General features: G+C 41.1%; 1 protein-coding gene across 2 annotated transcripts in view; it reads left to right on the plus strand.

Moving 5' to 3' along the window:
- Window positions 1–16,786, plus strand: part of LOC147684253 (putative cation-transporting ATPase 13A4) — a 296,688-nt gene that overhangs the window by 240,900 nt on the left and 39,002 nt on the right. For both annotated transcript variants that reach the window (XM_086944650.1, XM_086944651.1), the window contains 3 exons: window positions 147–189; window positions 707–816; window positions 13,574–13,670. In XM_086944650.1, coding sequence (XP_086800776.1) covers window positions 147–189; window positions 707–816; window positions 13,574–13,670 — 250 coding nt within the window. The remainder of the gene's footprint in view (window positions 1–146; window positions 190–706; window positions 817–13,573; window positions 13,671–16,786) is intronic.

The raw sequence follows: 16,786 nt of genomic DNA on the forward strand, positions 1-16,786 counted from the left end.
AGACTATCACTTAGCATTACGTGGGGACAATTAGGAGCATGGGCATGAGAGTGAAGTAAAATTATTTGTTGTTCACAATGAGTGTTTTGGTAAAAATATCAAGACTTCAGCTTCAGACCTCACTTTCTCTAACTTTTGTTTTCTAGTTACTATGTGGGAATGTGTGGAGATGGTGCTAATGACTGTGGGGTGAGTATAAGAAGCACTGAACCTTGGCATGCACAGACAGCTTCTAAGTGACAAGCAAAGTTTATTGGTGAGGCTGCATGTCCTCGATGCATTAATGGGAGAAGCATCTGAGTCATTAGGATAGTCCCTTCACTATTATCTCGGATCACATTATTAATAACTCTAACTCCTCCTAGAACTTGATTGGTTGGAACCACCGCTCTATAAAGTTCTTGTGTGTCTACAAATGGTGTCATGGGAAGTACAACCAGTATGTGTCAAACATCATCAGTACATTTACTTATCACATGGACCAGGCAGCCATCCTGTATGTAAGAGTCTCTTCATGCCTTCAGAAAGGAAGGGGGTTCTTTTTCCAGCTGTGTAGTGTCTTAAATCTTTTTTGCCAGTTGTGCTTTGGGGGGTGTCAGTTAGAAATGCATTACATTGCAGTCCAAAAGCAATTCACATATAAATATATAATATTCAAAAGCTTCCTCAAGCACTAATAACCTTTAAACACATTTTTGTTCAACAGGCACTTAGAACGGCTCACGTTGGTATCTCACTTTCGGAGCAAGAAGCGTCAATGGCTTCACCCTTCACGTCGCGAACCCCAAATATTGAATGTGTTTCTGAAGTCATCAAGTAAGCCAAATCCTGCTTATTTTTTGTATTAAGTGAAAATTCAATTCATGCACTGGTCATAGGAAAAGACACACAGTAAACATGTGTCATATTCTCAAGGGTAAACTTACACATGCACATTTACTCAAGTGTAAATCTACTCCTGCACCAGTGTGCAAGTCTACACTTTTTTCTAGTCATCATTTTCAAGTGTATATTTATACCTAAGTGTAGATTTACATGTCTCAAACCCATCGGCTCATGGGGTGAAAACAACTAAGACTGAAATTACATGTGTAAAGTTACCACTGGTAAATGTTTACATGTAGATGAAGATCCCGGCCACCCTGATGAAGATCTCCTTATTGGAAACTATTGAGAAAATTATTAAAGTTCATAAGTTAGTAAATAAATTACTACAATTAAAAATGTATGATGTGTTCATGGAACATAAAGGGAGTAGGAAGTAAGATTAACAATGCTGACATAAATTCTATCCCTAACACATGTCAAATCATCCTACTGCAGGAAACCAATCCAATTATACTACAGTTGTATAAAGGTTATTGCGAACCTGCGAATAAAATTCATAAATATGGCCTTCAGAGTGGGGGGCTAGCAACATTTATATCTATTGACCTATTAGTTGAGCACGAGCAATTAGACACAATTAGTCCTCACATCCTAATAGTCAAGTTGGAATATAAAACAAATATTCATAAAAAAACAAAGACCTTAATTTTGATTAATGTATATATACACCCAACACAAAGTAGCAGAGAATCAATGTGTGCCACCCTTAATAGTTCTGTGTTGGAACAAATGTTGGTTGACCCATTAGCAGACTTTATTTTGACTGGGGATTTCAACCTAAATCTATTAGTACATTTTATTAGAGACGACATTACGCAGTCTCAAGCTCACCAATGGGCTATCCCTCACCAGGACTTAGGAATGTAGACAAATCACCTGCAAAACAAAATTGGAACACAATTCGTTAAAGACATAGAAGCGATGGGCTTACAAATCCTAAATGGGAGATTTATGTCAGACGCACTGCCAGCATACACGTTCCATTCTTATAATGCAAAGACAAGGATTGACTACACGATTGCATCACTTAACATTTTTTGTAATATCACCTCATATCAACTGAGGAAGGTTCCAGACAGCGACCATAGTCAGCAGATAATCACTACAAACTTTAGGAGTAATAAACATCAAACATACCTATCTATGCATGGTCAGACAGGAACGATCAATTACAAGAAATCTATTTGGACTGCTCATAACAAAGATGAGATGAATGAACAGGTGCAGAAACTCATAGAAGATTGCTTTAATGATACAGGATTGGTGTCACCTATTGAACAATGGGTAAACTTTACCTGTAAGTTGGTTAAATCCCAAGTCCCCATGCCTGCAGTTAAGAAGAACCAAACTAAGCAAGGAGAGGAAATGAAGCCATATATAAATCTTCCATATACAATAACTAAACTGAAAAGATCTCGTAATAAGTTAAGAAGACAAAATACAAACATTACGGATAACGACGAGATGATAAGTAAATAAATAAATGTAAATCAAAACTTGAGGAAATTGATATGGAATGAAAGAAACCAAGCTAAGCAAGTTTTTTGGTCAAAACTATTCTTTGCAAGCAACCAAACAAACCCAAGGGAATTCTGGAAAACCATGAATGGCTTACTGCGACCAAACAAATTGGTGGTGTCATCGACATTATCGGAGCAAGAATGGGTTAGATTCCTTGAACAGCATCTAAATTTTGATCTAAAAGAAAAAATAAAAATAAAGGAGGAAACCCAGCCCATAAGAAACAGACCAGAGTATGATATTTATAGTCAAATTGATATATCAAAAATTCAACTAATGAAATTAATCAAGAAACAAAAAGACAGGGCGCCAGGACCAAATGGAATTCCGGTGGCCCTCTATAAAGACCCATTTATGGTTGTAATACCTTGTAAAAGTTTTCAAAGAAATAGTACGGACAGGCGCAGTACCTGAATAATGGAGAGGGTCTTTAATTTCACCTGTCTATAAAAAAGAAACTGGGCACTCCCTGAAAATTATAGGCTCATCACCTTACAAGACACAGACGCTAAATTGTTTGCAGGGATCTTGCTTACCAACCTTACTGAATGGGCTTCAGGAAATAAGGTATTACCTCTAAATCAGATTGGCTTTATTAAAGGACTCGGAACAACAACAAACATCTTAGCATTATCACTATTAATCGACAAATCAATTAGAGCGAAACAGCCGTTGTATTTATGTTTTGTAGATTTTATATCTGCTTTTGATTGTGTCCAAAGAAACCTCCTATGGAAGAAACTGCACCAATAAAATATTCCAGTTCAATTGCTAAAACCGATCCAACTTCTGTACAGCAAAACATGGGTCAGAGTGAGGATGGAGGATGGCCATACACTAACAAAGGAAATACCAACAACTGTAGGCATTAAGCAGGGATGTGTATTGGCCCTCTACTTTTTAATTTATTTCTAGCAGATTTAACAAAACTAGCCTGCAAGCAAATTTCTAATCAGCTATATGCAGAGGATGCCAAACTAAAGTGGGATTACAACGTCTAATAAACCGAATAGCCATATACTCAAAAGAAAATGGAATGGTGATAAATGAAACCAAAACTAAAATCATGGTTGTCATAAAAAATATAAGCTTAAAACATAAACATAAGTGGTATATGGAGAACACCAAACTCGAACAAGTGGAAGTATACAGGTATGAAAAGGGAAACTACCGCCCACAAAAATTGTACATACAAAGGAAGGCAAACGCTTTGACTGCAGCATTCAGGATTCTGCAGAAATCACTTGGAAATCTCACTTATCGTCTCCTTTTAAAACTCCTTCCCACTCTTATATACGGTAGCGAGGCATTTATCGGGAAAGATTCTACAATAATAAATAATGCACTTTCAAAAACTTTCAAATCCCTTTTTTATCTTCCAAATAATGCATCGCCCGCACAAATTAGATTGGAGTTCGGCCTATATAACCAGCACTATGCAAGAAAGGGCAATTTAATTAAAACATTGAATAGGATAAAAAATGACCATGATAACCAGCTGTCTCAGTTATTATGGCAAGAAATAACAATACAAAATCATCAGCCTGGAATAATCTTAATTTGGCGCTAGAAAAGTTTGCTGTTATGCCAATTTGGAACAACACAATAAACACGGCATCAATCAAAAACGTAATTAACCGAACAATAAATCAACTGTCGCTCATACAAGATAAAGATATATTGGCAAAAAGAAATCATGCTGGGCCAATAATAAATGGGTTCACAAAAAAACAGGTACAAGTGTATGTGGAAATACGTTGGCCAGAAAAAAATAAGCACATTTTTGTCAAAGCAAGTATCGGTGTACTCCCGGGACTTAGTCATCTTCCCCCTTGGAAGAAAATGGAGGGGTCTACACTATGCCGACTGTGTAAAACCGGTGAGGAGAATATCGTCCATTTGCTATGTATTTGCCCTGGACTTTTTATTAAGAGTAAAAGCAAAATTGGGAGATTAAGATTGTGAAAATGTGATGAAATTTTTTTAAATTCTGTGATATCGATTATAACTGGCTTAGTAGTTAGTGACATATTTTTTTATTAACTTGTTAGTGTTTTTTTTAAATTATAGCATATGTATATGTAATTATTATATTGTAATATTTTATGTAATCAAACAATAACAAATTAAAATTGTTATCACTACAATTATTTTAATGTAATATTATAAATCAAAATAAATTAAAATAATTATTTTTAACATTCGAATAAAACATTAAAATGTTAGATCATATTTACTCTTCGCAATATTTTTTTATATATCTGTTTATTCATTTTCAAAATGTTTCTAATTTTACATCTTGTTTGTATGTTACATACATCACAACATTACAGCACATAATATTAGATAACGTAATTTTATGTCCAGAACTTCAAAAGCCACGTAACAACAAGGATTACATCAGTGATTAAAAAAAAACTTTAACCGCTGCCCAGATCACATGACCTGGACATCAGTTTCTCAAGCTTAAACTCATTTAAAGTGACTCCATCGCGAGGCAGCGAGGTACCAGTCCATGTAGTAGGCCCCTCTCAGGCTTTTCCCTACTCAGCCTCCCTCTGCCTTGGGTCCAACTTCCATTTTAGGTGTCATAGCCCAAAGGCGAGGTGCTGCCCCCCTCACCACTCTCCGGAAGGTCCGAGGAGTGCCCCCTCCCCTGACCCCTGCCAAGACAGCTCACCCTCTCCTGGAACCCTTCACTGTTGGAGGCGCCCCCCCCCCTTTTGTCCTGCTCTGGAAGCAGGGAGCTGCCAGGGCTGCTTCTTGGCTTAACCATTCTGGATTGTTTTTTTTTCATTTTGTTTATGCTGTGACATGTTCTCAAGGGCACCCAGTGATATTTTGTTTTTATTTTCAGATTTTACTGCACAATGTGTGCTTTTGTTGTGACTTAAATTGCAACAAAAATATCAGAAAGTGCAAGAAAGTAACCGGAGGGAGCACAGAACTGCTGGGCTGAAGAGATATATACACTATTGAAAGTGTTCTTTAAATGAAGAAGTGAAGGGATTTGCTATTGTTTCCTAGAAGCCATGAGAAATCCCAGGCATGTCAGTCTGAGGAGGTGAAACATGTGTTGGCTGTTGACAAATGGTATACCAAATATCCAGTGGTAACCTTACCTTCGTAATATGGAGTTACCCACCTTGAAATATAAAGTGAATGTCAAACAAAAAATAGATTCTATTCAGATTTATTACTGAAAGGGAATTCACTCCTACTTCAGCTTCAAACGGTCCATGAAATGGCACCCACCAACATGTACTTAGCAGAGTCTTTCATTGGGGGACCTGGGTACACATATTTGGATGACAAAGTGCATCCATTATATCATTTAGTACACCTTTCAACCAGCCGTACAGCATCTAATCAATAAGGGCTTCAACAATGCGATTCATACCCCCACGGACGGAGGTCATCATTCTTGGCTTTGATTGTGGTCAAAAAGCCTTACCAGCTGATTACCAATTCACCTCTAACTCCTCGCCTCACAACCTCTCATACCTCACCTAACTCCACCATCAACCATTTCTTATCCTTAAGTAGCCAGAAAGCACATCCAAGAGCTACCCCTGCCTTCCACCCCATAGCTATATACCTCTTGGCTGAGACCAAACACAAACCTATGAATGGACACATGTGTGACAAACCAAGGGGTCTGTGGGTACCACCTTCCACGATATTTCTGCTGTTATTTTGGTGACAGAAGCCCAGTAGGGTTGTATTTGAGGGGAATCCTACAGCGTGTGATAGTAAACTTGTATCAATTGACCCCCCGGGCTGAGACAAGATAAGTGTGTTTGAGTTCTTTAAAACTCTGGTTGTTGACTCCATAGTGGTATCGCAGGTGCATACAAGGGTTCTTTGCCTGATCTACTGACATATTTGTGCCAGCAATCCTATGCAAGCCAGACCACACTTGAAAACCTCAACAGTTGCTTCTTCATTCCCAACAACATTCCCACAACCCCTACATCTCCACTGAAGTCCATCTGATTGGCCATAAAATATGGGCTGTACAATAGCATACTTCCATATTGGGAACCCTTACGTCGCTGTCACTTAGTCACAACAGCTTTGCTAGCTCCGGCCATGTCCTCAGGGATGCTCATTTAAGTTTTGTGAGAATAGAGTTTACTTCTGTGAAGAATGATTTGGTCAACATCATTAGGATGACTACAAAGTGATGAAAGAGGCAAGCCTTGAATAAAAAGGGAGAGAAGCCTTAATTCCATTGATTGCCATGCCAACATATCCCACTATCTCAATATTATGTTTTCACCAATGTGGTAAACTTGCACACCAGATACCTTAAAATATCAGGTGCCCACTTAAGCATGAGTGGGCATATTCTGGAAGCAACCTGTCAGTCATTGGAAAAACTGGAAATAAGCAGGATTTTCCCCAATTTACACTTTAAACTTGAGTGTGATCCAGACGCCTCTAGGAACATCATAATACCCGGCAGACTGTGACTCGGTCCCCTTAGATATAATAGGGGATCATTCACGTACACAGAGACATACATAGGTTTGCCAATAATCTAGTACCCCAGTTGGCAGAGCAGTGACGGAGAACACAGGCAAGGGGATCCATTGTGAGAGCAAAGAAGAGTATTGAAAGCGGCAGCCCTGACACATCCCTCTTGGAGTCCTCCATGGCTGGGAGAAGACCTGCTCAGTTGGTACACATTCAACTGTAATAACATACAGTAGTTTTATCCATTTAACAACATTCTGTAACAACCCTAGTTTTTGTAACACTGCAAATATAAATTGCAATCCCAGCGTATAGAAGGCGTTCTAGGAGGCCACTACTCCTTGGCACCCTGTCCAGCATCAGGAAGAGTTGCTAAGGTTCAAATGAGTGCTGCATCCAGGGATAAATTAATTTTGATCTGGGTCTACCAGTTCACCCATGCATAGCATCAGTCTGCTCCCCACAGCTTCCTTAGTATTCTATAGACTGTGTTCAGTAACTAGAGTGGCCTACTCAACGTAGCATTCAGTGGGTCTCTCCCCACTTAAGGTAGAACTACTATAGTGGCCAATCAAGTGGCTGCTGCCAAAGATCCCCCTCAGAAGGCATGTTTGTACAGATTCAGCAATTTAGGGGCTAACAGACCTTTATGTATAGAAAGAAATTCTGGTGGCAGGTCATCAACACCAGACATTTTTGCCCTGTCCAATTGATCAACAGCCAAGGCTACTTCTTACACAGACATGGGGCATCCAGTGCCAATATGTTCTCCAGACAACGTTGGCAGAGCTCTGCTTTTCATATATTGCATCATTCATATTTCCTCTACTCCACAGGGGCTGAGTATAAGTCCACATAGTAGTCATCGAAGGCCTGATTTATTTCGAATTGTGTATGCAGATTATTGCAAGCGGGTAATGCAATTGCTTTTATTCGGCAGTCAGGCCAGCAACTAGCCCTTTTGCTCCCCCTGCCCATTCTGTCTCACCAGCTACTTCTTACAGCCTACCCCCTCAGTCTTCTCAGCACCTGTTGGCATTCTTACCTGCCCAGGCGTCCATACACTTCCTCGTCCTCAGTGCGGCCAGGGATTCACAGGGACTGGCATTGCAGGCCATAAATGTGAAGGTTTTTCCTGCCTGAGTGCCAGGAGAGTGGCAGCTGAAGCACCAATCCTTAAAGGGGATGCACAGTCCTTGGTGTGCTGCTCACCGGAGGAGGAAGTGAATCCGTAATCCTTAGCGTTCATGTGGCATTGCTTGGGAACTACACTTCCCAGCAGTCTATGCAAAAGGACTGTGAATAGTGTTTGGTTCCTGACAAAGAAGAAACCCTTTGGCATCCTCAGGACAGCGAAAGCTTGTTATTGAGTCATTGCGGCCAGATTTGCACTCTACTGTGTAGGAGTGTGCTGTGATGGTAAGGGGTGAGCACTGCAGCAGTGTTCACTGGTAATCATCGCTCCTCCTGTAGTTGGAGGAGCTGTTTTTGCCAAAGGTCACACTCCCAGCAGACAGCGGAGTAGCAAAAACTCCTCAATCTCCACCGGCAGAGCGGAGCTTACTGCCCAGCCTTATTCCTCATCTATGACAAACTGAGCTATCCGGTTGGACACATCTGGTGCTATCCAGACCATAACCTGTGTTAATAGGTGGATGTGTTGTGCCTATTATGTGACAGCACCACTTCTGATATAACTTTGGAGCTTTGCTGTGAGAAGATGGGTCTCTTGAAAGCATGTGAAATGTATCACTCTGACCTCAAGTAGGGTACCATTCCAAGATGGTGGTCCCCAGCCCCCGAACATTCCAGTTTGGGAAGTTATATTGCCAGTGCATGTTGTGTGTACATGGCTATGTCTGTTGCTCTGGCAGACCCCACCTCTGGGACTCTTCCCTACACAAGTAGATGCAGTGCCACATTCAGGAATGAATGTTGTAGTGCTTGGCCCAGCAATCCCAACCCGCTGGTATGCAACTGACTACACAGGTACCTATGAAAGTTCACCTCAAGAGAAGACAGCCCTTGAGCAGCTACCATTTTGGCAGTGGTTAGGATAACTGCCTCATCACCCCAAACTCAAACAATGTAAACTATAAGCCTCATGTCTATATCGAAATTGTGTGGTGCGTCAGGAGTAAGAATAGATAGCCATATTTATCAAAGGGTTGTGTCACTTTTGCAGCATGCAATTGGGTGCAAAAGCAATGCAACACTTGAGATGCAATTTCTCAAGCCACACAAGGCCTGATAACTCCAGAGTAAAGCAAGGTGGCGCAAATCACCCCCTCCATGCACAGTTTTCTCATCAATAATTTCCTTTGCAGTGAGATTACTAATGATGTCAAGGAAGATGTCATGAATAATGTAATATGTGAGGTAATTTGCAGTAAATGGAGAGTGTGCGAGTTATAGTTACCGTAGGGCACAAGTTATCGTTACTCGAGATAACTATTACGAGTAACTGGTGACATTCTGTGGTTTTTAGAGTTTAAAACAAGTTGTTACTGAACATTTCATTTAACAATAACTTTACTTTAACCTTTATTTTTGTCAGTGAATTTCTGTGCTTTTTTTTAACATAAAGTAATATTTTATTCCCATAAGTAAAGCCAACCACCCTCTGTGCGCAGCCAGGTCCTGCAGCCAACCCCTTGCAGGCAGTCAACCGCACTCTGTGCATGGCCTTTGGTCGTGCACTGGTGGGTGTTGGCCACACTCTGGCCGACACCCACACAGGCAGCCAAACCCTCTCCCTCTCCCTCCCCCCTCTGCTCCCAACAATCTCTGGGGGGAGGCCGAGAGCCCCCAAAGTTCCACCTGATCCCCTGCTTGCACCATCATGTGTGCAGGGGGATTGCCAGCATTGCTCTAACCCCATGGGAGCAGATTTATTTTGATCCTGTGCGGTGGGAGCTATCAAAGCATTTCCCTGCCCGAGTGCAAGGGCAAGGAAATACTTTGTCTCCCACTGGGCGGGAGCAGTTATGCGCTTTCACGTGGTCGGAGAACAGTAGTGATTTCCCTGCCTGGCCTGATGGCAGGTAAACCGATGGTGTCCTAAGTGTTGGGGACCCGAGACACTGTCACTGACCTGGCCCGACAGATGGTGTCCCCAAGACCTCTTGGAGGCTTAGGGAGGGGCCTCCGCCGACCCCCCTTCTTAATGAAATTATCAGCCCTGGGGGACGTCGTCCTCAGGGCCTCTTTGATACTTGGGTAGGGGCATGCATTTCCCCCTTCCTAATGAAATTCTCAGACCTGGGGGATGGGGCCTCATTGCCTGGTGGTGAGATCCCAGAGGGACCATTTAACAAAAACAATTTCCATGAATCCACTGAGGTGCCGTGCGCCTGTGGTAAAATATTTTGGAAAATTATGGTTCCCACCATTTTCTATTACAAAAAGGGGAGGGGGCAGGGGGATCAGCCTGGGTATGTTTTAGGGGGGAGAGGGTGCGCGACCCAGCTTAATTGATCACCTTAAAACTTTCCATGTGCAAATTATTTAAAAAGTTGAATTTTTTTTGGAAAGTTTCATGGAGATTCGTCAAAAGGGGCCAAAGGTATTAGCAACATATGGAAATATGATCCTAACTATAGCTACCCAGTGGTGACTGCCACTGGAGAGCCACTCTGTAGTCACAGTTAGGATTCCCAGACATAGGATACCTGAGAATTTTGGTTTCTAATAACTTTGCGCCAGTTGACTAATCGCCAATAGACTTTGCAGACTTATTCCTCTTTCTACATTAGTGAAGTATCATTTTTCACAGAAATACTCAAGGGGGTCTAAAAGAAAAAAAGGTGTCCCATACCGTGTTTCGGCACCAATGCATTTTCCCATAGACTTTGAACTTATGTGTAGCATGAAAACGACTAGAGGATTTCATTACAATTTGGCAGGATTACACATTATGGTGTGCAGATTATCCTTTTGTGTTCTACAGGTAAGTAGAGCAAGAATAATCTAAGTTACAAGGCATTTTAACTTATTGATATCTGTAGTTGCTGTACTTTTTCAATATTTCATGGTATATTGCAGAAGTTCGTTAAAGTGCCGTGTTACATAGAATGAAAAGTCAGTATGTGACTGCAAATACAGCCTTTACAAAAGTTAAAGCCTATTTTGGGACTATTTTTCCCCCGCGTCTTAGGGGCCACTCTGTCTCCCGGGGCAGATTTTGGGTTGACACCTTCAATCCACACTCGGGGGCAGAAAGATTTGTGCACCTATTCTGGGGTGGGAGCACTGCGTGATGCTGAGTGCTGCCCCCACACCCTTTTCTTTCCCCCAAAAAAGGTGTGTTGTGTGGCTCACCCAGGCATCATGCCAGGCTCTCACTCAAGAATACAGGCATAAGTATTTTGGCACCCCCGGGAGTTGGATTGTGGGTGATTACCCAAAATCTGCCCAGGGACAGAAAGAGACACTGGACACCACGGAAAATCGGGGTAAAAATACAAAAAACAAGGTGGATTTTCTGCACATCGGATGATGGGTTGAGGGAATTTACCCAAACTCTGCCCCATACAACACAAAGTCCTCTGAACACCAGGGAAAAATAGGCCCAAAAATTAAAATGGGGGTGGGGACTTCTCACTCAGGCATTAAAGTGTTAACAGTCTTCCTGCTCGCTGGGGGCTGATTGAGGGCACTGACTCTAAATCATCCCGCAGGGAACAAAAATGCCATTAGATACTGGGGGGCAAAAGTCTTAAAAATTATAAAGGGGGGAGTCAGCTTGCCCATGTATTGTGCCTTGCTCATAGTCCTGAATCGTCACAATAGTTTTTCTGACCATTTGGGCAAATTGTGGGTAAACAGCCCTCAAACCCCTTTTTATAAGGCACAGAAATATTGATATCTAGGTGACTTTGTCCCCTCCGCAGGGGGCCATATTGGAAGTAATGACCTCCTATCTGCCACCCAGAGGGATAGAAAGACTGTTGGGGTTAATTTGGGGTGAGAGCTCAGAAGGATGTCTGAGCGGGCCACCCACACCCCTTTTACTGATTTAAAAACTCTTGTGTCTATTAGGCATACTATCCTCTGTGGAGGCATATTGGAAATAATAAACTCCTATCTGCAGTTGGAGGGCAGGAAGACTGTCAGGTTAATTTTGGTCATTCTATAAGGTGCTCACATCGGTCTCAGCTAGAACCTCTAAATATTGGCATGAAGAAATAGCTCACGACCATGGTTTGCAGTGCATGGCGCCCAGATGCTCTATATTTGAGATACATTATCCTTCTAAGACGGCTCCTGGAACATCAAAGCACTCGCTTTGGAACTGCTTCAGTATTGGTTGGTATTTAAATCAGAACCCAATATGCCATTTTCAACATCCGGGAGCCGTACACGGCAGGAGATACTAATATCGGCAGGATGTCTACTGGCGTCCTCGTTGGAGGTAAGACAGCTTGCAGCATAGGATATGCGATCCATATGATTAGAAGACCTGGATGGTCGCCAGTAATACTTCCACTTGATCTAATCCCAATTTACATTGGTATATTTACGTTGTGTCACTGTAGATGGCAGGTACTCACGCTATCTGATACGGATATATACATTGCATGAAAATATATATTGTGGACACTTGAATACGGAGGCTACATATAAGAGCAATATAGAGATCGATAAGCCTCTCATACTCATCATACTCATACTATATAAATGTATCAAAATTTTCAAAAATGTGGTTTATTTTTGAAATTATTGCTACACAGAGTACGGATCAAGGGTGATATCCTTGTAGTGATTGCCGGGACAGAAGTCGAACCGACATGGTGGTAGGGTAGTTTTTGAAACTTGCAGAACATTCTTCTGGTTCAAACTTTGACACAAAAAGTGCATTTTTCACAGTTTTTGCAAATTACCATGAAGTTCTACTTCAGTGTAATTTGCTCCCCCTATTAGCGAATTTTTTTGCATTAATGCATTGCATTTAAGAGATCTCAATTTGCGATTCCTTAAATGCAATCGCAATTTGAGAACTAGCAATTAGTTGCAAATTCTCAAAAAGCGGGGGCCTTGACCCTTGACGCATTGCAAAAGTTAATTTTGCGATCGCAAACTAATGATTTTTGTGAATCGCACCGTTTGCGATCGCAAAAAGCTTTGATGCATGTGCCTGTTAGTGTGTGCTCGGGCTATATATTGTTATTCCTAATTTGAATGATACACCTGGCCTAAAAGTCTTTGCAACTTCAAACACCTTTAAACCTGAATGAGCTGGCACCAGATTTGTTATGTGGACAAGGGATATTGCAGTGTAGAGGTGAGAAGAAGTTGCCCAGTGTCTATAACAAACAATAGGGAACTGGTAAACAAAGCCCTTACAATTATCCGTCAATTTCACAGTTAAGTAGTGTACCTACACTGTGGTGCTTTGTCCTAAATTCATGGTAGGAGATGTGCTGGGCAAACCCAGAGCATTTATGGAAGTTTTCATTTATGCAGACAACAGATCATGAGTGGTTAGTAGTGTTTTCTCCACATTTATAGTGCATTGACACCATTAGGTCCTGTAGATGTCACTTATAGCCACAAAATAAATAAGCTGTGGACTGTGCTTGCTGTAAACGTGTTTTATTGCTTTTGCAACTGATAGCCGGGATAGAAGCTTTGAAGTACTGTTTGATTGCCTAATCAACAAGTGATTTTTGTGTTTTTCCTCCAGGGAGGGGCGCTGTGCTCTTGTGACCTCATTTGCGGTGTTTAAGTTTATGTCCTTGTACGCAACTGCAACTCTGATCTGCCTCATTCTGCTCAACTGGGTATGTTCAAACTCATTGTGGCTTCTGATATGTTTTACATGAGACCAATCAATATTGGGGGTGGAATAACCCAGGAAAATGGAATGAGAAGCTTCATTGTTAATTTCCTTAAATCCTTGTAATTATGGAATATATGAAATATCATCAGCTAGGAATCTGTGAAGAAACAGAACCTGTCAGTCTCCTTAAACTCCTATTTTGTCCCCCTGGTATTACTCATCGTTTGTTAGGACAGGATAGAGAGGGTCCTCAGTGCACATACATGGAACAGTTCAGATTACAGAAACTATGATTCTTCCCGTATTGTGATGCAAATGGATGCTCTTTATTTGTAATTACGTTTTTTACTTTATTGATATTGAAATGTTGTTCTCATAGACGTGATGTGCATTGCTCCAAGTTGGTAAATGAGAATATTTGAAGATGTGTGGGGGATCACTTGAAGACAAATTGATGGACTGTAATGGTTGGAGCGTGAGAAACACCCTCAGATAGTGCTTTACACTCACCGCAGATTGTACTCAACCTACTTGTACTTGAAAGTCTCCTCTGCTTCAGACATCCAATGCCTCAAACACTACTTGCACAACTTCCAGACCTGGCTATCCAGCATCTACCTGAAGCTCAACTATAACAAGACAGATTTCCTGTTCATCGCAAAGAACAACAAATAGGCAACAGTACAAACCTGGCTCTGTGATGCGAACCTTGACAGCTTCAAACCCCAACTTTCACTCTGAGGGAAATAAATTCACCCTGGACACCAACTTCACCCTCAAGGAACACTGTTAGAAATGGGGGTCTCCAGTTGGCAGAGTTAAGAACCTTTGTCCAAGTAAGGACCCTTCTTCCTAGTCAGGATAAGGGAGTTACACTCAAAAAATAACCCTTGCTCACCCCCTCGGTAGCTTGGCACAAGCAGTCAGGCTTATCTTAGAGGCAGTGTGTAAAACATAATTTGCCGAAAAGTTCACGAACATTCACCATATAAAATGGTGACACTACTGACGCCTTATTTGTCACATAGAAAACAATGAGTGGGAAAAGTGTGATGTCAGAAAAATATGATCAAACAGATTAATTGCTTCGACATGCATGTGAATGAGGGTGGACACACATGGCATCAGCATGCTTGATACATACCCATTCAGATTTCCATCAGCTGTCACTATTCTCCAGGAAACAAGATCTGTAATATTCATTTTTCATCAAAGAGGAGCCTTAGAGAAAGAAATATTTATCAAGAGCACCGTCCACTCAACTATACCATATCCAAAAAAGCCCTTGCTGCACGTTATACATCACGCTGGAATTTGTAGGGGTACCCCACTAATTATTTTTCTGTGGGGAACAGTCTAGTACCTACTATTGAACCATTCCAAGTTTATAAGTGCAGAGAAACGCAGCTCCTGTGCTAAAAAGTGATTCTTACAAATGTTAAGACAAATAAAAAATGTGTGACAAGTAAAAAATGTGTGCTTAGGAAGTGCCTCTCATAAGCAACCACCCAAGAGTGATTGGCGGTTTCTCGCCAAATTGCTTACTCTCTCAACATCAGCACTTTCCTAGAAAGGAACGAAAACCAACACCCAGAACATGAGTGAGAAAGGAATATATGTGTGTGACCTAAAAACTACTAACAGTATACAGTGTACATCTAAACATATGTGTTCCCTATCAATCCCCATTTAGAGAGGAGAGCATTCTTCCTCACAAGCACTACACAACTGAAAAATGAGGTACGGAAGAGGAGACTGCACTTGTCTTTAATTTGTAGTGCCTGCACTTATAGTTAAAAAACCACACCACATTTAGACCATTTTAAGCTGAACGGCCGACATGTTTCATTGCCACTTCCATTTTTTTGCACATTTATCAGGGCATGGGGACCCTATTCCACCTTTAAGATACACTGAACCTGCAGGTTAAAAAAATAGCAGTAGACAACATATAACATAGGGAACACAAAAAGTAAAACAAGAAAGGACGTTTTTTTCAGAAAGGTGTAACATTTAGTCACTCAAAGGGATGCTTCACAATGAGAGCAGTAAGACAGCTAAATTAGGAGCCATGGAATACATTTGATAATCTAGAAAAAAACACAAATCAGGAAAAAAAAATATGTTTTATTTAAAACCATGTTCATTTCCTAAAACTGTTCCTCCTTAGGATTCACTGTAATCATAACAAACTGATTTTTCTCATTATACTTATATTGTAATTGTCATCCTACCCTACTCACACACTGTATTGCTCTCACAAGAATGAAAGGCTCAAGTAAACTCTGAAAAGATTAAGATGAGACCAACCCAGTCTTAAAGTGTTTACATTCAGCTGAGGAGGAAGGGTCCTTTTGAAAGCTGAAAGTTCAAAGGTATTGCACATTAAATGTGCTCTATATCCCCAGGTAAGAGGTAACCATTAATTCCGAAACAGAGATATGCAGGGGATAGTCCAAGGATTTATAAACCCTTAGAAGTAATTGCACCTTGAAAGAGCCTAGGAACCGGATACTTGAAACAAGAGAACCTAATGAAAGCACGCGGATGAAGGCTTTGATGACAACATGACTTGGAAAAGCATCTGGGCATGGAAGTCTTAAAGGCTGTAGGAACACAAGTATGGAAGCCTTGTGCATATGAAAATAGAAAACCTGGATGCAAAAAGACTTTACGTGAATCCTGAAATGTAAGTCTCAGAGAACATAGGACCTAGAGGAGAACCTGAACTGACAATGAAACTTATGAGACATATGAGCCTGGAGAAAAGGAAAGCTCAACATTTTGGAAGCTTTAGGACCTCAGGAAGAACATCAGAAGGCAAGCATTGGTGCATCTTAGCTGGTATTGTGAGCACAGCCTTGGTGATAGTCTAATCTCCATGATGCAGCAAAAAAATCCTAGAGTAGATTACCATCACAGCTATGGAAGGCAAGCTCAACAGGACCAACACGATGATGGTTGCTGTGGGTTCCTAAACATCCTTATAAAGCAATGAAGGTGCAATTCAAACAGCCTTTTGTTAATGCAGCATATAGGTTCCTGTGCTTTGAGAATTCTAGTACACCTGGCTATACTCCAGAAAGCAAACTCCTTCGATTTACTTCATACCTGCTC

Source organism: Lissotriton vulgaris, chromosome 11 (genome assembly GCF_964263255.1).
Source record: "Lissotriton vulgaris chromosome 11, aLisVul1.2, whole genome shotgun sequence".
Lineage (NCBI taxonomy): Eukaryota > Metazoa > Chordata > Amphibia > Caudata > Salamandridae > Lissotriton > Lissotriton vulgaris.